Here is a 21530-nt window from a genome sequence, read left to right as displayed (position 1 = left end):
AGAGGAGGAATGGGAGAAGGTCATGTGGTCTGATGAGACAAAAATAGAGCTTTTTGGTCTAAACTCCACTCGCCGTGTTTGGAAGAAGAAGAAGGATGAGTACAACCCCAAGAACACCATCCCAACCGTGAAGCATGGAGGTGGAAACATCATTCTTTGGGGATGCTTTTCTGCAAAGGGGACAGGACGACTGCACCGTATTGAGGGGAGGATGGATGGGGCCATGTATCGCGAGATCTTGGCCAACAACCTCCTTCCCTCAGTAAGAGCATTGAAGATGGGTCGTGGCTGGGTCTTCCAGCATGACAACGACACGAAGCACACAGCCATGGCAACTAAGGAGTGGCTCCGTAAGAAGCATCTCAAGGTCCTGGAGTGGCCTAGCCAGTCTCCAGACCTGAACCCAATAGAAAATCTTTGGAGGGAGCTGAAAGTCCGTATTGCCCAGCGACAGCCCCGAAACCTGAAGGATCTGGAGAAGATCTGTAGGGAGGAGTGGGCCAAAATCCCTGCTGCAGTGTGTGCAAACCTAGTCAAGAACTACAGGAAACGTATGATCTCTGTAATTGCAAACAAAGGTTTCTGTACCAAATATTAAGTTCTGCTTTTCTGATGTATCAAATACTTATGTCATGCAATAAAATGCAAATTAATTACTTAAAAATCATACAATGTGATTTTCTGGATTTTTGTTTTAGATTCCGTCTCTCATAGTTGAAGTGTACCTATGATAAAAATTACAGACCTCTACATGCTTTGTAAGTAGGAAAACCTGCAAAATCGGCAGTGTATCAAATACTTGTTCTCCCCACTGTAATAAACAGCGAGTAGCAGCAGTGTGAAAATGAAAGGAGGGGGGTTGCAATGTAAATTGTCCGGATGGCCATTTAATAATTGTTCAGCAGTCTTGGGGTTAGAAGCTGTTCAGGAGCATTTTGGACCTAGACTTTATTACGTAACATCTTTGGAAAGATACTACAATTTTGGTAGTTTACTGGTGAACTTCTAAAGTTTCCAGTAATCGATCCTCCCTTTGCAACCCTAGTCAGAGGGAGAAAGTGCAGGCTTTGCTGACTTGTTTGTGCAGAGCCTTGATAGCCATTAAGCCTGCCAGTGACAGCTCCCATCAAATCTAAATATAAGCCTGTTGGACCGTCCATCATACATCCTGTTCCCTGCTCCATGGAAATTCTCTTTCGTGGGGTACAAAAATAAACTCCAGTGATGAAGACTAGCGTCCTAGAGACACGCAGTTTGGCGAGGTTTGAGACAGGGGAATGTGTGAACAGGTGTTTGTGCCATAATGACTGTCTGAGGGAGGTAGCAGGGTCACGGACCTCCCTCCTCCTATCCTCCACCTGTCCTCCTTCTCTCACCCTTTCACCTCTCCAACTCATGAGTGTCAGCCTGCGTGCCTTCCCTCACAACACCACCAGGCAGGCCTGTAAACCTAGCCAGTGGCTATGTCCCAAATGTCACCCTTTTCCCTAGAGTGCACACATTTTGACCAGACCCCGTAAGGACCAGGGACCACTATATAGGGACTAGGGTGCCATTTGGGACTGCGTCAGAACCAGAGGATCAACAGCCCCTGTGTCCAACCTGTTCTCCTTGTCATAGTCCATCTTCTCCAGCCAGACCTGTCCTGAGGAGCCTGTGGACATTATTTATGAGGGCTTTCAGGCCACTGCATGCCACAGAAACCCGCCGCTCTTATATGTGTCAACGGAACTCTTGCTGTCTCTTTCATGACGGCGGTTGAGTGATAGCCCAGTACTCATCATGGATACACAGCCAGATGTTTACATGGTTAACGGCACCCTACAAGGTGTACACCTGCTCCTGTCGTGGCCTGTGCCCATCAAAACAAGTGCCTCCTACTACTTCTATCCCATATACCCACACCTGGTATTGGGATCTACTCCTTGCTTTATTTTGAGTAGCTGATCATTTTATGTCCACTGCTCTCAGCTACCTTGCATCCCCTTCGCATCTTAGTTACTTCTTATTGCCCCCTCGCGACCTTATTACCTCATCTCACTACCTGATTTGTCAAGGCTATAGGCACTGGCACCATATACTGTATTTAGCATATATTGCTCTGATAGGCAGGTACTACACTGCTTGGAGTATGATGTCCATGCGGCCTAGATAACAAACATAACATATATTAGCAGTACTCAGCCACAGTACATGGACAGGCTTCTCATCTTACATTCCTAGGAGTTCTGACACACTTTCCACCCAGGAAAGATTACTTTTATCGCAACTTAACTGTGGCAATGATAAATGGGTCAAGCGAGATAGGATTAAGAGCAAACCTGACCCGCTTCCTGCTTGTGGACACAGTGAAGCATTCTCAGAACACATGGCACTCACGGAACTGTCATCGTCGGTTCAGACAGTCCTGTGACCTTACTCAGGATGTATGTGATGTGTGTGTGTGTTCACTCAGAGACAAACATAGATATGAGCGAGCAGAAGTAAACTGCTAAAGAGGGCTTGTGATTCAGTGTGTGGGTGTGGCCTGTCCCCCTAGGTGAGCTCCAGTCAGAGCTATTAAAGAGCCAGCCCTGTCAGTGAGCCAGCCCAGCCATTGGGCTATGATTGAATAGGATGTCAGTGGGTACCAAGCGTACATAAGGGTGATGTGCAGGTTATATAAAAGCCAGTGGATGACAGGTGGGTGGGGGGGGCTGCTGTGTTGTAGTCAGTTTTTACTGGCCATTGGTTGGGGAAGCCTGCCCCCCTCGGGTCAGGTGATTGGCCAGCGGTGTTGGTTGCCCGGTTGCGTCAAGCAGCCCTGTATTTGAGCAGGGTTCTGGATTGTTTACTGCAGCACTTTTCAGCAGAGAGTCCCGAGCCCAACACGACGCAGCAAGCCAGCTGAGGACAGAGCTCTCCACAATATGTACCCAGGGAGTCAGGTTTTGCTCTTCGACCTTCTCATACAGACTTTATCGCCAATAAGCGCTCAGTCTGGATAACCAGAGAGCCCACCAAAAAAACGTCAGGCTTGATAAACAGAACAACACGACTAACCAAGCTGAACCGACAACCGGTGAAAATGGCGTGTGAAATTCTGCTGCTCAGGTAAAGCCGTGGGGGAGGTGAGGGGGATTGTAACAAGTTCGTGTACATTGTCATGTTACATTTTTGAGATGTATTCAGTATGTGGGGATGCGGGGCTATTTGTGGCGTATGATGTTTTATAACTTAATGCAGCCCCATGGTATCTCTGATGGGTCATGACCAGTTAACCTTTATGGATGAACTTGTTAAGGGTTCGTATTACATCGTGAGGGGGGGGGGGGGGGGGGGGGGGTTTAAGATTGACTGACTAATTCTACAAATCTCATGGGAGGATGCTGGTCTGCGTAACCGACACGTGTAGTTTTAATACGCAGAGATAGTGTATCAAGGGGAAAACGGGTGTTTACGAGCTGAAGAGTGATGCCTGGTAGAGAGTGTGTGGGCTTTTCTTGAAGTACCTGCTGAAACTGTGATGTATGGCAAGCACACTGCGGCGCTACTCTCTGCCAGAACCAGTACATAACCTACAGACGCAGTGCTGAGCAGAGCAACTCTGCTGAATCACAACTACCTGGCTACCTCTTCTACTGCTGCGACTCAGCCACTCATACTAATAGCAGGACTGTGTGTGTGTGTGTTTACAGTATGTGTTCATATGACAGCTGACTATGGGATGATGAAGCTAAATTGCAGAGTTGGAGGAAGCTCATTGTTTCCTGGAGCTTTGCCTCTGGTGATCTTTTAGTTGGGTAGCAGATCACTCACTGACCTCTCATGAGAACAGCAATAGACATCAGTAGGTCCTCAGCTAGCTACCTTACTGAACTCCTGTCGGTGTTACCAGTCAGGCTGTGGTATCCTAGGACGTCTCCTCATCCGGCACTGTTAAGTAACCTTATTAGTGGAAGGAAATACGGACTGTTAAGTAACCGCCTTAGTCAGTGGACCAGAAGTTCACAATAGGCATCAGCAGTTCCCTTAAGATTCATCTTACTGCAATTCTATTCCTATCTGTCATACCCATGGTTCTCCATCACGTGACTAGGCCAGACGCTGTTAAGCTACCTCTATTTTGAAAGGAAAACACTGGTCTGACCTACCACCAGAGCCCTTTGCCCTGAGGTCAGGTCAACATACTACAAAGAGCTATGTGGCAGATTATATGACATTCCTCCTTATCCAAATCACTTTGGCAAAGCTGGTACGGTTATTCCACCTCATTAGGTTAGCCGATTGCGTGAGGCACTCCAGGGCTTTTTAAAAGCTGGTAAAGCTTTTTTGTCTCTGACTCCAAAAACCTTGGCTGGTGTTCCGTCTAGTCACACAAACTGATTTCTCCACAGCCTGGGAATCAGGCCTGATCTGAGTGAGTCTGATCTGATTCAGAACAAGTAATAGAATAATCCAGAGTGTTTGAGAGGGAGATATGCAGTAACAGATATCTCTGTGCTCTGCTCGCTGGCCTGTGTGTGGCCACATCCAACAGTGCGCTCTCATTGTTTCCAAGGCAGAGCGAGAAGGTTCGATTTACAGAACATTGCTGACTCTAAAATGACTACTACCTTGGAGTCGGTGAGATGGAATGGTGCTATGTCATCTAAAAATTGGTAGACAAATAGTCAACTCTCTTTCTCTATTGATTCAATCTGGCAATTTCACTGGCTAAAGTCCAAATGCAGGCATCAATGTGGAGGTGTGCTGGAACTTTTACGTGACTCTTCTCACAGGGTCGAGCTGTATGTTTAACTTAACAGTCAGAACAGGAGGTGTGATGGTGGGCGTCTGGGCGTCTGGCCTGTGTGTTGTCTGACAGCCTGAGGCTTCAGTGTTTAATGCCTCTTACTGCACTATCTCACTGTACGGCTCTGTACAGCTCTTCAAGGACGCCATGTCAGTCAGTGCGGAATCCGAGCGCTGCCTTTTTCTCAGTAAACAAGGGGAGGGGGAGGGGTGACTGTGTAAATTATTAAGGTGCTATTGATGTGATTTGAGCTGCTGGGCAGATGCAGAGACTGAGGTGTGAGCCAAAGGGATGTATCTTTAACACTAGAGAGAGAGCACTCTGAATCCTATTGGCATATGTAGGTCCTGTTGGGTCTTGGCTGTGAAAAGCGATACTGGAGATGGGCCACACGTTCTAACATTCTGTGGCGGGTCTGAGTCTAAGAATCCCTACTGTCAGTGGTTTCAAAGCTGTAGCCTAACTAAGGGCCCAGTGGGATAGCATAAGATAGGGCAGGCTAGACTGTCTCTAGGTAGCAGCCACCTCCCAGGTTTAGCTTGTTAATAGATAGAATCATCCTAACTATACACTGGTGGATGGAACTGTTGACAGGAATAGGCCAACACCATCCTACAGTTAAACTTTGTGCCTGTTTGTTTGTGTTGCTTGCGTGAGGAGTTGACCCACCTTGTCAATATCAACCTTTAGAGCGCCAGTCCCCCCGAGGTGCCCTGTTAGTTGCCCTCCCCCCCCAAAGGAGACCGCTAAACCCAACACGGGCGTTAACAGCGGCGGGATAACCAGCAGGGCCAGTGCGTTATGCAAGCACAGATTCCTGGCATTGTTTATGAGGCGGGCGAGCGCAGACTGCTGAATCAACCGGCCCCTTCTTCCTGTCACAAGCAACGGCACTGCCTGATGAGAGGCAGGCTGTGTCCTGTTTGACATTTGCCCACATCAATGGAATGGTCCCTGTTTTTGTGTGGCGGGTACAGAAAGGGGACGCTATTTACAGTAAATGGGCCTCTGCCTACCCGCCAGCCCATCCTGTGTGCCCGCCCACTGCACACCCTTGGCGGCGCCTGGGAGTAGCTATTGAGAGGCGTGAATTGAATGACATAAGGAAAGAACATGCGTGTGTGCATGCTCTCATGCAGTGCTCTCCAGAGGTGTGTGAACTCCCTTGATACCCGGCCCTTTGGATGTACTTTCCCTCCCTAGGTAGAACTGCTGCATAACGGGCCCAGATTAGGACCCAGCTGAACTGAGGCCATGACCTGTTGGGTCACTCCACTGCTCACAGAGTTTCCAATGGAATACACTCAGAGAAGGGAAGGTCCTGGTTGAACAGGGAGGACGAAGGCATGTAGGTGGTACATGATGTTCTAATGTTGCTTTCTGTTTCCTCTCAGTTCACACATCTCCCCCATCAGCGTTCTTCCAGGATCTGCAGAGTAAGTACTTCTTCTGAATCACCACGTACCCCTTTTTAACAGCAGGCGCTTCAACCCTATAGCCATTTGAATGATTTAGTGCAAATGTTTTGCTTTTAGCTACAACGTCCCCCAAAAAATACAATTTCTGCCATACCTTAATGCACTAAATCAAGTGTGAAATCAAAGGATCCCAAAAAGTGTAAACCGCTTTCTGGTTAGACTAGGTTTTTCAAAGACATAGATAAAACTGATTGCTAATCCACTGAGAAGGAGTTGAAGGGAACGGGAGGGGGAGGAGCAAGCCATGTCAACCCATCACCAAACCGTTTGCGTCACAAAACATTGATACTTGAGCACATCATCACATGACATGCCTTCTCTGGTTCCTCTGTGGGTGTAGAGAAGGGGCGAGTGATGCTGTTGACTGGTCGCCACTGTACAGTAGCTTCAGGAGGCTTGCGCAATGTGCATCAGCTGGTGGCTAGCTCCAGGAGTAGTAGCCTAATGCTTTAGCTGGTGGCTAACTTCAGGGCTAGTAATCCATTAGCTATAGCTGGTGGCTAGCTTCAGGCATAGTAAACATTATGCATTAGCTATAGCTGGTGGCTAGCTTCAGGGCTAGTAATGCATTCGCTAGGCTATAGCTTCCAGCTAGATTTGACAGACTACACAGTCCTGTGTTTGTTCACTAAAGCTAAGCCTTTATCCGTGGGTTTAAACTTCAGAAGCCAAAGAATACAGTAGAGTTCAGTACAGCTAAATGAGAAGGGAGTTTTGGTGCTTAGTTCAGATAGTGCTGGATTTATGTATCTCAGGACTCTAGAGCACAGGACTGTTCCCTTTTTTAGTCAGAGTTCCCTGCTTGACCTTATTAAATGTGCCAGAGAGCAGGAAATGGGTCGCCGAGCGGTTTAACTCCGCTGCTAATGTTTCTTATTAGATGGATTCAGAGGGTTCTTACTTTGGCAACAGAAGTTAATACGTTCTGCTTGTGTTGTTTCCGCAGCATTATAGAGCGGACCATCCGCGCTGCGGTGGAACAGCACTTCTTTGACCTCAAGAGCTCCATCGACCAGGAGATCAGCAGCTATGAGAGCCAAGGGTGAGCAGTGAACACACACACTTGTGCTCAATCTCACACTACACGCACATAATGCCCATACATGATGCAAATATTTTCACACGTACAGAACGACATGTATCCATGTTCATACGAACATACTCACTTTAGCCACACACTCTAACATGCATTCCCTTGTCACCCATACTGTTGCCTAACACTGGGTGGCAGGCAGCTCCAGAAATTTCATGTTACAGCGAGCAATGCTGATCGTTGCTTAGTTAATTACTTGTTTGGTTTCCACAGCGCGGGCCCCAGTGAAAAGCAGGTGACGGGGCCAGGGCCATTTGATGGCCATGGAGAGGAGGGCCCGTGTACGAGTAAGGAGGGCCCCGCAAGCAGTCCCGTGTCAGCCCCAGAGACAGAGAGCCACTCTGAACACAGCCCACAGGCCCAACAGGTCCGTTATACAGTCAGTCAGTCAGTCACTCCAGGTCACTGGAGAGCGACACACACACATCCCAGACAAACAACTCCACAAGCGCTGGCCGTAAACAGAATATTGAACATTTACCATACCGAGCCCTGTCGCTGAATAGCGGCTATCACTTTATTACAAGGTTGATGCTTCTTGCTACTGTATCAGCAGCTCCTTTTGTGTGACCCTTAACAAAGATGTCATTCTCCTGGGAGGGCCGAGGTGGTGGGGGACAAGGGAAGCCTTGTCAGATACAGACTGTCTTCTGTTCTCCCCGAGCACAGCCAGTCCTTCTTGATAACATCATCATAGATAAGAGACAATTCCATGAACTTTAGATATCCTACACAGAATCAGATTTAGCCTATATAGCATAAAATTACAGGTCATGGATTGGGGGGGTGGAAGAGAGACATGGAGGTGGGAACCATTTTAGCTCTCCTGGCTAGTAACCTTGGATAGAGGCTGGCTGAACGCTAGATAAAATGGCAGCTAGTTTCCTCTGACATCTGCCCACCCTCCTCCTGTTCTTCACCACCACAGACATGGCTGCTGGCTGGGCACCACAGCCCCTCAGCCCAGAGGTGGGACCCTCTATGAATTGGGTCACCCTCTTTTTAAATAGTCTGCTTGCCCCCAAAGAATGACAGCGACATCTGTTCAGACCTCAAACACTCCTCCGTATGCAGTTCAACCAGGTCCATCTCCACCTACTTTGTAAAAAAGGAGGCCGCCCTCCAGGAATTCAAGCTAGCGTTTCAATATAACTTTTTTTTTTAATGTTTGCTGTTGATGCAGCCTCTGTTTGATAGTCTACATGTTGGTCTGTGCTTTCAGGGTACTGTTTCATGTTGGTTTTTATGCTTGGCAAGTGGATGCTCTTCAATGTGTCAATTGTGATCAAGAAATGAGGTCAATCTAATACTTGATATGTTGTTCCTGCGTGTTTTCTCCTAGGAGGTCCAGGATTGTGACTCCCGAGGCGCCACCCTGGAGGAGAGTTCTGGAATGGACCTGGATGCCGCAGAGGCTCTTGTAGATGCAGAGAACAATATCAACACTGCCAGGTTGGCTTTAAACCGTTCAACAGTATTGCTACACGGCACAATTACCTCAACTGCTTCAACGGCAGGCTTTGCTGTCTAGTTTATTTCCTGCCTTCCCAGAGAAGGCTGATGGCTGGTATTCAAAGAAACAAGCTAATCGTACTGTTGTATGCTAATCGGGACTTGGGGATTTTGTTGCTGTTTTGTTTAGTTATGTACAACACAAACAGCAATAGCATGGCTTTGATAAGTTTGACTTTGCTGTGGTGGGGCGTTCTTCTGTTGATGAGACTTTCTTGTGCTGCTGAGTGGAGGACACTTGACACGTTGTCTATTCCGATCAGTCGGGTAGGGTTTTGTCCTCCCTCAGCTCATCATTGGGGTCAACATGAAGCAAGCGTACACGCACAAAAGCCTGTCAGTAGTCGTCAGTCGGCTGATCAATGGTCACTATAATCCGTTGTGTTCAGTAGCCATAGCAAAAACGCATTTCAAACCGGCCAGGACTCATGTCTCTCCCTCTCTCTCTTGTTGCAGGCGAGAAAGCCAATCCTGTGACAAGATGGACCAGGCCGATCTCATCACCTGTGTAAGTGTCTCTGACGACCCCGTTCCTCTCTTCTTCACATGACTAACGTGTATTGAACACCGTCTAACCCTCCGGTCTATCTCTCTCCCTCTCTCACACACTCTCTCTCCATCCAGGACTCTGATGAGTGTGACCAGAACCCCAACACAGAGGCCAGGGGGTACCCCTACCACCCTGCCAGCTCGCACCACCTCCAACTCAGCCGCATCTTCCCCCACAACCAGTGGGAAGGTAACTTTCTTACCGTTGTTGTTTTGTGCTTTATAGACCAATGTTCCACAGGGGACAGTTAGGATAGTGATAGAGTGAAGTTAGTTGAAACGAAACAAAATGCATTTTCGAGTAAACCTGGATGCAAATGATCTGAATGATGGGTTGTGGTAGCTAGGTATGAAAGTGCGTTAGAATGTAGCTTAAGCTCCAGCTGGTTGGCTCAAACCTCGGCTCACGGCGGTGTTCTCTGCTATATCGCTCTCCCTCCCTCCATACTGCATTAGCACCATCCCTAAACCATCTCCCCCTCATAGACTTCACATGTACAGTGCCTTCGGAAAGTATTCAGACCCCTTGAATTGTTCCACGTTTTGGTACGTTACAGCCATATTCTAAAATGTATTCAATAAAACAATTTGCTCAGCAATCTACACACAATACCCCATATTGATAAAGCAAAAACAGTTTTTTTGACATTTTTTGCACAAAAAAAACGGATACCTTAATTACATTAGTATTCAGACCCTTTGAGACTCGAAATTGAGCTCAGCAAGGTTCTTTGGTCTGATGAAATCAAGATTGAACTCTTTGGCCTGAATGCTAAGTGTCATGTCTGGAGGAAACCTGGCACCATCCCTACGGTGAAGCATGGTGGTGGCAGCATTATACGGTCGGTATGTTTTTCAGCTGCAGGGACTGGGAGACTAGTCAGGATCGAGGCAAAGAAGAACGGAGCAAAGTACAGAGCAATCCTTGATGAAAACCTGCTCCAGAGCGATCAGGACCTCAGACTGGGGCGAACATTCTCCTTCCAACAGGACAACGACCCTAAGCACACAGCCAAGACAATGCAGGAGTGGCTTCGGGACAAGTCTCTGAATGTCCTTGAGTGGCCCAACCAGAACTCGGACCTGAACCCGATCAAACATCTCTGGAGAGTCCTGAAAATAGCTGTGCAGCGACGCTCCCCATCCAACCTCACCGAGCTTGAGAGGATCTGCAGAGAAGAATGGGGAGTAACTCCCCAAATGCAGGTGTGCCAAGCTTGTAGCGTCATAGCAAAGAAGACTCGAGACTATAATCGCTGCCACAGGTGCTTCAACAAAGTGTAGAGTGAAGGGTCTGAATACTTATGTAAATGTAATATTTCAGTTTGAACTGTTTTATTAATTTGCAGACATTTCTAAAAACCTGTTCTTGCTTTGTCATTATGGAGTATTGTGTGTCATTTGATGAGGGGAAAAAAACTATTTAATCAATTGTAGAATAAGACTGTAACCTAACAAAATGTGGAAAATGTCAAGGGGTCTGAATACTTTCTGAAGGCACTGTATGCACCTGCAAGGGAGAGGCCATGGTAAGTAGGAGATCTTCATTCATCCTTCCATCCTCCCTCCCTCTTCCCTCTCTTTAGTAATCCAGGCCTTCAGAGAGACTAATCCAGAGAGCTCGCGCTTGCTCTCTCTCTCCCGGGCGACACACTTAGGGCTAGCTGACTCTTTGTTGTTAATCACACAATGGAGTCAGTCAAGTTCATCACACCTCACCAGTATCTTAGAGTTCCAGAGAGGAAGGCCACTAGCCCCATAGAGTAAACCTTCTCCCGCCCCACACCTGCTCCAGTGTTGACCCTTCACTGCCCCATGTGTGTCAGTGCACCACTTTCGCGTGCTGAAAATCCCCGAAACACCACCCTCAGTAATTCCATTTATGTGCAAGTTATAAGTGCCACGTGACGCTCCAGGCCACAAGTGTTTTGCTGCTGTCTTCCAACTCTCCATCCTTCTCTCTCCTGTCTCTAGATGTGTCCAGAATGACAGTGTGCTTTCCCTGGCCCTATCCCGGGACATTATCTGTGTGTTTGTGTCCTGTCTCTTTAGATCCTGGAGCTACAGTGGTGGCAATGGTATCATTTTTCTCCAACTTATCCAATGACTCATGTTACGTTCCGAGACTTACCTGTGTTTATCTTTGTGTCCCGGCCAGACCCAGTGCCAGCCTACAAGTCATGGCAGGACGAGAGTGACTCTGGCGAGGCCCAGCTGTCCCCCCTAGCGGGGCGCATGGTGCCCTTGCCCCACGAGGAGGACGCTCACCCCCTCATGGCCCGCCGGTTCCTGGACTTTGGCCACAGCCAACGGTTCCTGCAGCACTCCGACCCCGACGCAACCTCGCCCACCAAAGCCCACCACTCCCTGGGGAGGTGAGACCACACACACACTGACAAATCAGGAATGGTAATTTGTACAGACATGACAGGCAGCTTTGATGTTTTCCTGTTTAGTTATTCTAGCTGATGAACAGATTGCCTATGGCTCATTATGATTCTTCGTTATGATTCCTGTATAAGCAGTGTTTCAAGGAGGATATGTGCTTTACACACTGTATGTAGAGCATAGATGGGCTTTTGCATTGAGACTGCAGATGCAGGTCAACCACCTCCTCTCTCACTTGCCTCCATCGTTGTGTCCCCCTCATCTAGGCCTCGCCGTGCCTCCTTCAGTTCCAAAGAGAGCGGTTTGAGGAACGACTCGGTCTCCCACCAGCTCACCAAAAAACTACAGAGCCTCAAGAAGAAGATCAAACAATTTGAGGAACAGTTTGAGAACGAGAGGAACTACAAGGTAAGAAGGATACTTCAATATGAGGAACAAGTTAGTGTTGCTAGTGTCATACTTCACCATTAGACTCGGATACTTCTATTCACTGTCCTCCACTTCCCCAAGCCGTCTCATGGAGATCGAGCAGCCAACCCAAAGGTCCTCAAGTGGATGACAGACCTCACCAAAATCCGCAAACAGTTGAAAGGTAAGAGTCTCTGTGTCTGTATGGTCACGTTAGGGGGAGTGGGAGGGTGCTTGGTTCCATGACAGGGATGGGGTGGGCTCGGCGGGGCGGGTGAACTTCTGTGTGCCATCCTGTTCCTCCCCTGGGCAGCCTGGTTCTGCCCTGACCCACCTGCCCGCCTGACTGCCCAGTCGTGGCAGAGCTGGGTCAGTCTCACATCACTGCATGCATGCGTGTTAGAGTACACACCAACTGTGGCTCTCACATGTGGCCTTCCTTCACTGTGTTGGTCCATTTGTGAAAGTCGCCCCCCCCCCCCCCACCCCCCTCCACCCATCTATATCCATTCCATATGAACGCCCCCCCAATCAGGAGATGCAAAGCCGAATAAGTTTCTCTCTCTTCTTTAAAATAAAAAAAAACACGGACGTCCCTCATCGGCAGGAAGACCGCATCTCTTTCCCAAAGGGTCCCTGAGGCACCAGGCGGTGCTTCAGTCATACAGACGTCACCACCCCTCCTCCTCCGCCCCGAACACATCCCATTTTACACTTGCACGCCCCCTCACTGCCTGTAGACAGGCACCCTACCTATGTAAGTACACTCTAACAGCAGTAAGTAGAAACCAAAAACACTTCCAACTTGTTAAGTTTGAACTGCAGGTAGACTCTCTTTGCCTCTTCTTTCTCTCTTCTTATAGCTCTTTTCCTCTCGCTTTCTCTTTTTCTCTACCTCTATTACTCTTGTGCGTTCTCTCTCTCTCTGTTTGATGCGCTCCACTGGTCATACAGAAGCATATCCCACAGTCTCAGGGGTTTGGCAGTGTGTCATGTACTCTGTAGTGTTGTCATGTACTCTGTAGTGTTGTCATTTGGGTGTGAATTCTGCGGTGAACATCTTTGTGGGTGGGAGTCTAGCCAAAGTGTGGAAGCTGGATTCCTTGAATGGACATGGTCCTTGAGAACATGCCTTTTTATGACATTGCAAAAATACCTCCGTGCAGACAGACTGGTTTGTTTCATTTGCTGCTCATCCATCCTCTCATGTGGTTTCAGACAGACCTGTAGTAGTGGGTAGTTTGGCATGTTTGTGTGGGTGTGTGGTTGGTCGTCAGGGCTATCCCCTTTTTCGGTCTCTGGCAGACAGGCAGACGTGAGGACTCATGGCAGCTGCAATAACATCCCATCAAGCACCTGCATGCCCACTTTAAACTGTGTGAACTAACCGCTCTGTTCCTCAGTCACCCTCACGTCTCTTCTCTCTCCCCTCCCCCCCCAGATGCCAAACACAAAGAGGCTGAGCTGACTCCTCAGACGCGGCCACGAAGCAACACCTTGCCCAAGAGCTTTGGTTCCACCCTGGCAGTCCACGAGGTTGTTGAAGAAGCCAAGGGCCACCGGCCCACCAAAGAGGAGACCCTGGACCTCATCCAGCGCCGCGTCAAGGGCAAGAGAGAGGAGGACGGCTGGCCAGAGGACATCAAGGTGAGACCGGTGAAAATACACAGTCTTAGAGAGGCCGTAGAGACACTTGGAATAGAACCCGACAGCTATACAATCCAATGAGTCCTGTCCTCAGACATACATTTACAAGCGTCAATCAATATTGTGTCAATCGCTTATGTTTCCTTTCTCTCCATGTAGAAAATGACCAAGGAGGAGCTGTCGTGTGAGAAGACGGTCCTACAGAAGAACCTCCTGCACTACGAGGAACTGCATGGCCGACCTGTGACCAGAGAGGAGAGGCTGGTGGTCAAACCGCTGTACGACCGCTACCGTCTGGTCAAGCAGATGCTCACCCGCATCAGCATCACCCCCATCATCGCTTCCCCCTCCAGCAAAAGACGCAACCAGATCCTGCAGCCCATCATCGAGGGCGAGACGGCCCACTTCTGCGACGAGATCGAGGAGGAGGAGGAGGGCGAGGAGGAGGTCCAGAGCTCAGGGTCGGAGGTCCAGAGCTCAGGGTCGGAGGTCCAGAGCTCAGGGTCGGAGGTCCAGAGCTCAGGGTCGGAGGTCCAGAGCTCAGGGTCGGAGGTCCAGAGCTCAGGGTCGGAGGTGATCATGGCTCTAGACCCAGTGTGCCAGCCCCAGACCAGCTCCCAGAGAGACAGAGACAGCCTGCTCAGGCCCAAGATGGAGGAGACCTCAGGGAAACTGGCCCTGGACCTGCGCCTGTCCAGCTCCAACGCCTCGTCCATGTGAGCACAGACACACTCGCAAACATCCACTACACTCAATTCACAACAGCCTCCTCAATAATCTTAATACAGTAACCAGTGTAACTCTGCCATGTTTGCTACACATTAACACAACTGAACATCCACACAAACGCGTTTGGCCGTGGAGGTTAAATGGGCTCTGGCCGTCATATGATGTCTATTTAAAGCACCTGGAACAGGGTTCATATCTACTACAGTCGCTGGTCTTAGGAGCTCAAGCAGGATAAATCAGTAATCTGGTTAGGGGCGTAAGCCAGCTCATAGCCCCGGGCAAGCAGCAGAGAGAGCTGCCAGGCCAGCTCTAAGCCCAGGCAGCAGGGCTGGTTCAGGTGCCATGACCCTAGGTCCTAACCTAACCTGACCTCTGTAATCTGGTCTCGGTATGCCATGGCCACAGCTTGACCTGCTTCCATGCCCACACAGGGCCACTGCCAGGTCATTTCCTGTCCCTGAACTCACACTGACTTCCTGTTTTGATATGAGGCCCCCTCACTTAGTGCGCTGATGTAGACCTTCTGTATCCCATAGGCCCGAGCTCCTGGAGCAGCTGTGGAAGACCCGGGCAGAGAAGAAGAAGTTGAGGAAGACTATCCGCGAGTTTGAAGACGAGTTCTACCAGCAGAACGGCAGGTCGGTACACACGCACACAAACACAGTCCTACAAACAGTGGTGCTGAAGCTTTAGCACCCACGTCAACAACAGTCTTGGTGACAGAGGAAGCGCTTGAGACGATTGGTTGAGTGGTCTCAGACAGGGAGCCCTGTTTGATCCTAACTTATTTACAACAACTGCTTGTCTTGTTTCTGGTTGTGCAACCCCTTGGGATGCAGTGAACGGGCCCGTATCCAACTGGTGTCTCAGATCTTCTCGCTCTCCCTCTACAGGAATGTCCAGAAGGAGGACAGGCTCCCCATGATGGATGAATACAAAGAGTATAAACGGATCAAGGCCAAACTGCGTCTGCTGGAGGTGCTCATCAGCAAGCAGGACTCGTCCAAGTCCATCTAGAGACGGAGCGGCCACCCTGCTTCCCTCCCTTCATCCCACCGGACACAGAGGGTCAACCGCCTCACCCCAGGCATACATGTCACCCCTACATGGCCCATACCCCTCCCCATCCCTTATCAACCATCCCCCCTACCTGCACCCCTGAGGGAAGGCATGGCAGCCACCATATCCCGCTGCTGTTTCACCACCACAACCCGCTGCTGTTTCACCACCACAACCCATCTGTTTCTACCACCGCCAGCTCATGTACAGTCAAGGGGTCCTCACTGGGGACTCTGAGGGAGAAGTCACATCTTCATTCCACCAGTCAAGACTCAACACACCCCTTTTTACTTATTTCTGTCAGTTCATTCGGAGGAGTTCCCCCTTTCCTCATTAGTTTTGTTTTTGTTGTTGCTTTTTTTTTCTGAACTTTTCACGTCCGGTAGTTTCTCATACTGAGAAATCATATTGGAGAGAACAGGAGCTCTGTTTTGTAGCGCATTTTAGTCACCTGGTCACCTGTTTAGACGTAACAAACTGAACTCTCCCTCCCTTGGAGCGAGGAGACTGGTCATCCTATTTCAGACATTCAGACTCGCATGGATTCAGTTGCCGAACTCGGTCTTCATCCTTCAACACTGGGACGCTTTTGTGTCGTCTGCGTGAGTTTTTGGGAGAGAGAAAAAGTCATTACTGTGTATGTATTCTTGTAAATCAATATGTACACATAAATGTTTCTATGTTACAGTATGTTATTTTTCTTGAATGAAGAGTAATTCCTTCTTGGGTTTGAAAAGAAACTTACTGCGTTAGTGTGTTGTTCCATTCCCTTTGCCACTATGGAAACTGGAGTGAGTTTTATCAGCTGGGACTGGTTGTGCTGTTCTTTTAGTTTTTTTTTAAATATTTGGATCATCAGTCGTCACTGAAAGGAGTTTTGGCACACACCAGGTGTGCAGGACAGCCAGTTAGGTGTATCACTTAGTGTTCCTGTACCTTAACCGTCTCCATTTTCCGGCAATAAAGCTAGACAGCTTGACTTATTTTCTATATATATTTTTGTTTCATACGCGTTAAAGTTCAGTTGCGGAGTGGATCTTTGTGGGAGGTGTCCAGAATGGGGGGGGGGGGGGGGGTTGTTAGATTAAAGCTAGTGTAGTTTTAACCTCATCAGTATTATGCTAAATACAGCATATGGCAATGTTAGGGCGTGATGGACGGTTCCTAGCCCTGTTCGATGGACTTTAACCTAGCGTTCCATCCTACAGTCAGTAACCACCTTTTAGTATGGCAGACAGACGCTCCATATCACTCCCAGGTGCCCAGTTACACAACCAGGTGTGTTGACCAACACCCTACGGCCACACAGCCAGTATTTAACCCCCAGTTGTGTGTGTGTGCTGATGGACAGTGGTCATGCGGACCATCCGGCTTCTTGAGGACAGCCGTAGATAAGTTATCACCATTTGGCTGCCAGTCAGTCTGGAGGTCCGGTCAGCCCTGTGCCCAGGTTAAGATGACAAACAGTCCTCATGTCATAATCTCCTTTTAGTCACTGGGGAATGTGAACACCAGCTAAAAGAGTTCTCCTGCATCCCATATCCAGTGTGAGGTGAACTAGGCGTCTTCGTCTAAGGTTTCACTTATTACGCAGGACGGCGTCTCAAAGGGAAGTTCCCAAATCGAGCCGAGAACAGGATCAGCTGACTTCCTGGCTTGTAAACGACTTGTCACAACATCTAGCTACTGTATGTTGTTGCGCCAAAAGTTCAACGTGTCCTTGGTTAGCGATCACTGACCCACTGCAAAAGAGCTACATTCCTTCAATCCAGAGTCACACAATGTCAGGCTATTGCTGTACATGTTTTCTCTGGTGCGGAGGTCTCTCTCTCGCTGGGTGTTGGTTGGTTGGTGAAGTCTATTTTTCATTATGGGATATGTCCCATAGTGAGCCGGAGTGTTTGGCCAGGCAATGTAGAGCCAGGTCATTGTCAGGTCCTGGGGAGTTGTCTGACCACAGGGCTCTGAGAAGGCGTTACCACGGCCAAGCAGAACCAACAGCACCTTGACCCCTGACAGACAATTTACGTCAAGGGTCAACTTATTGATGTCTCTGGAGCCCGAAAGCTCTTCTGGGCTTCAATATAAAGGTCACATACAACAACAACAGAGTCCAAGTTATGCATATTTGGAATGAGGTGTGGTCTGGTCTGTCGGCGTGATGCCGCCTCGGAGTGCTGTCTGCCACTCCTTAAAGGTCATTGATCCTAGCCTTTGACCCCTAGCTAAACTAGCAGTCAGCCCAGAGGCAGCATCACATCACTATCCTTCAGAAGCTCTCTGGACTTGACAAAAGCAAGCAGGAGCTTTAGAGTGGAGCAACGACCCTTCGTCTGTTCAGTTGACTAGTTCTAGTCCTGGCAATAGAATACAAAAAACATTTGATGTTGTAGACGAAATGTCTCCGCACATTAGGGTGGGGAGGGGAATTAGTGCTGTTTGCTTGTTGGGAATGGGAAGGCGCCATCAGTGGCACCAACTGTAAGGATCTGCATCTGCTTCAGGAGGTGGAATAATGGAGTACATTGTCAGTCAGACCAACACATCAAGAATATAGGGAATCTAATTTTGCCTGAAGGATGTTTGCGCTGAACCAAGAGGTTTGCCTTGGTCCCTCACTGGGTCAAAACCAAGTCATGTAACCTTTGTTTGAGTTGGCAGGGTGTGGTGTATGTATGGGTGGACAGTGTGGGGAGGTTCTAGAAGTTATTTGCACAGCATTCTGAGAATGCAGCCCTTGTTTTGTTTGTCAATTTGTTCCTTGTTTTAGAAGCACTACTTATATCTGAAGGATGAATGTCAGAATTTAAATTATTTCTAACACATTTGGCCCCTTGTTTCAATTTCTGTGATGTTCAAACTTGAGTGTTTTTTTTATTACCATTATTTTGTATTTAAAAAATAAAAAAAATGTGCCCCTCACTAATACATCTATACAGTGTAGTACCTCTGTATTGGCTAATATTCTGCTATGTTTTTGTTTTGTATAAGCTAGTCTCAGTAGTTTGCTTGCATGGCAAAGATTTGTATTGTTTCTATTTTTGTGCCATGAAGATTAAGCAATAAATTAGCATCAATGGAATGTGGGGCCTTGTTAACCCACTGTGTGCATTTTCTGAGTATATGGCTGATTAATGTTTAATCTATATTAATGGGACTAACTTGGTCTGCTGTTTTTTACCTTGCAGGCCAACCCATGAAACTGTCACTTGACTAACTGCTGTGAGAGTTCCAACGCAACTCAGTTTTCTGTCTGCTAAACCAGCATTTTTACCACTTGTTGTCAGCATAATGTTTTCTGGGGCACTGCTTTAACCAAATGAGAAGAGATTATCAATGTGGTGACAATGATCGAGGTATATTTGGACCAAACATTCCGATTTGTATTATTTTAAAAGAAAATAAATGTGAAATTGGTCGATCGATTTGTTATTTCCATGTCAAATTTAAGGGCTTTTTTTACTCTCATTTTGTGTTGTGCCTGCAACAAGTGGTAAAAATCATGTGAAGCCCACAGGCTATAAGGATGTACACTGACCCTGTTCATAGCCCCATGCCATCCCCACGCATGTTTGTTTTTCTGGCCCATGGAGCCGGTGGCCGGTTGCATCAACTGACTAGCCGATCAACCACTGGCTCCCAGAGCCTCCCTATCTATATGTGGAGCTGTGTTTTACATCTATATATGTATCTATAAATGTTTTTGTGAATGCTTGTTTTCCTTCATTTACACATTATAATAAAGTACAATCAGTAATAATGTATATTAATAAAATAAAAAATACAAATATTGTAATTTACATGCCTCATGCTGAAGTTGTCTTCAAACTAATGGGAAAGGTTACTTAAACCAGATGCACAATTGAAATACAAGTCAATATAGCTTATCTATGTCAAAGTATACTGCACCCAATATCGCCCAGTATGCATGCAATAACTAGCTAGGTGGTTTGCAGTTGAGTCAGGTGAATGCCATTAAGAGCAGGAATTTGTTTTCATGGAGGACAGAGATGGTTATGAGGGCGGGCTGACCATGACCCGGCAGAATAAGAGTGGAAAAAATCCTGAGTTTGCAAAGAACAGAGGTCAGCACGCGAAGCCGCAGTTGGAACAAACCCAAACAGTGATATATTACACCCTATACACATAAATCCATCTTCATGGGCCCCTGAATTGCCATAGCACATGTTGATCAGCAGACCATCTTTAGGCTTTATCATGTGCATCTTTAACAAGATTTAGTGAATGGTCAATGTATCCCTGAGCCACAAAAAAACATATTTCATTGCCTGGCTTTCACACACTTCTAGAATGAGCATGGCCATGTCTTTTTCTTTTCTTTTTGTTACTGCTGCCCTCTAGTGTTCACAGCCAATACTAACACTTAGGTAACACCACCCTTTATGAAGAGCTTTGGTAATGCTTAAAACATGCCTTCCAGGAGCTTAAGCGCAATAAATTCATAACATATATGAATTGCAAAAATAAAACATGTAGTACACAAACGGGACCACTTTTGGCTCGTGAGCACCACTTTCAAAACAAAATTATGAAAGTTTGAGAGGGCCTCTTTATTTGAAGTCTGCCTAGGTGGTCAATAGCTGTGGTGTATTCATTACCACTTGCAATGAAAACTGTTAACCATTTAAGAAGCAAATGGAAGCAAACAGCAAATGGAACAAAACAGGGAGGGATTTAGCTGAATTTGCCCAATAGAAATTCGTTTTCCATTTGGAGTAAACGTTTCTGTTGTAAACTTTTTGCAACAGATGAAACTGTTTGCAACAGAATTGACGTAATGAATACACCCCAGTTCAAACTACCAACTGCAAAAGTTAACCCTAACCCAAGTTTCATGTCCTCAACCCTAACCTTAAATTTGTCCACACAGGATGTCAACCCTGACCCTAAACTTAGCCATAACCCTAACGTCATGTCCACAACCCAGCTCAACCCTCCCTGACCCTAATTTATATGTCCACACTATGGGGTTGAAATAACACTGAAATTGTGCAAACAATGATAATGCCCTTTTTGTGTAAGAGCTGTTTTTTTTTTTTTAAAGCCTGGAATTTCAGCCTGTTCAGGTGTGATGGAACTTTTGGCACACAATCATAACATCACAATGTGATCTGATTATAAAAGAACAATGACGGTTTGTCTGGGTAAGAGGGTGGGTTCTAGACAATCCTACCAGCCAATCAGGGCTGTGTATGTAAATATCTTCACATTTGTTTCCTAACACCCACACAATCAGGCTGAGCATTTTAAGGGGCCAAAGGCTCAGGAAAATACATATAAATAGGAGTTATTTTAATAAACAGTGATTTATTAGATATACAGTGATGATTTTAAAATACAATTACAAAGACTGCATGGCTGCTTTAACCCTAACCCTAGTATGTATATTTGATCCCTGTGGGAATGGAACACACAACTTTGGTGTTTCAACTTGCTAGTGTGCCATGCTCTTTTAATGGTTACATATATTGTTGTTGAATTATATATCATAAAAAGAACGACACCAAATCCATATGTTTTAATTCATATAGCTATTTATACTAACGCACAGTCCCTACCAGTCTTGTGTTATTGTTCAGCACAGACAATGATTCAAGGCCCCACTTAAAATGAAAGGCCATTTTTGTCAGTCAAACTGAGCAGCCAAAGACATATGAAGACTGTCAGGCGGAATGAACACAGTCGGTCCATGCAGGGTTTTGGACACTCATGGTCTGTAGATTAGGCTGGTGTCCTTAGGCTGGCTCAGTGTAGATCCCTGAGTGGTCCAGCTCTGACATGTGACCGCACCTCTCAAGAGGGACCCTGTGACCCAGCTGTGAGAGGTTAAGGAGGATGCAGTCTGGGATTGTCAGTGATGTGTGGCTAGCTA

At 47.3% G+C, this 21530-nt stretch overlaps 1 protein-coding gene across 2 annotated transcripts in view; it reads left to right on the top strand.

Moving 5' to 3' along the window:
- Positions 1-19433, top strand: part of LOC139574079 (protein FAM13B-like) — a 79286-nt gene extending 59853 nt beyond the window's left edge. Inside the window, exons 8-21 of one of the 2 annotated variants that reach the window (XM_071398241.1) lie at positions 6169-6210; positions 7199-7294; positions 7559-7712; positions 8688-8797; positions 9314-9365; positions 9482-9596; positions 11565-11781; positions 12061-12202; positions 12305-12386; positions 12810-12959; positions 13644-13849; positions 14009-14565; positions 15115-15216; positions 15472-19433. In XM_071398241.1, the coding sequence (XP_071254342.1) occupies positions 6169-6210; positions 7199-7294; positions 7559-7712; positions 8688-8797; positions 9314-9365; positions 9482-9596; positions 11565-11781; positions 12061-12202; positions 12305-12386; positions 12810-12959; positions 13644-13849; positions 14009-14565; positions 15115-15216; positions 15472-15595 (2149 nt within the window). In that variant the 3' untranslated portion in view covers positions 15596-19433. The remainder of the gene's footprint in view (positions 1-6168; positions 6211-7198; positions 7295-7558; positions 7713-8687; positions 8798-9313; positions 9366-9481; positions 9597-11564; positions 11782-12060; positions 12203-12304; positions 12387-12809; positions 12960-13643; positions 13850-14008; positions 14566-15114; positions 15217-15471) is intronic. The other variant, XM_071398242.1, reaches the window with a different exon arrangement.
- Positions 19434-21530: the final 2097 nt, after the last annotated feature.

The sequence above is a fragment of the Salvelinus alpinus genome, chromosome 4 (genome assembly GCF_045679555.1).
Source record: "Salvelinus alpinus chromosome 4, SLU_Salpinus.1, whole genome shotgun sequence".
Classification (NCBI taxonomy): Eukaryota; Metazoa; Chordata; class Actinopteri; order Salmoniformes; family Salmonidae; genus Salvelinus; species Salvelinus alpinus.
The sequence above is the reverse complement of the archived record's forward strand: the minus strand, read 5'-3'. Positions and strand labels throughout refer to the sequence as shown.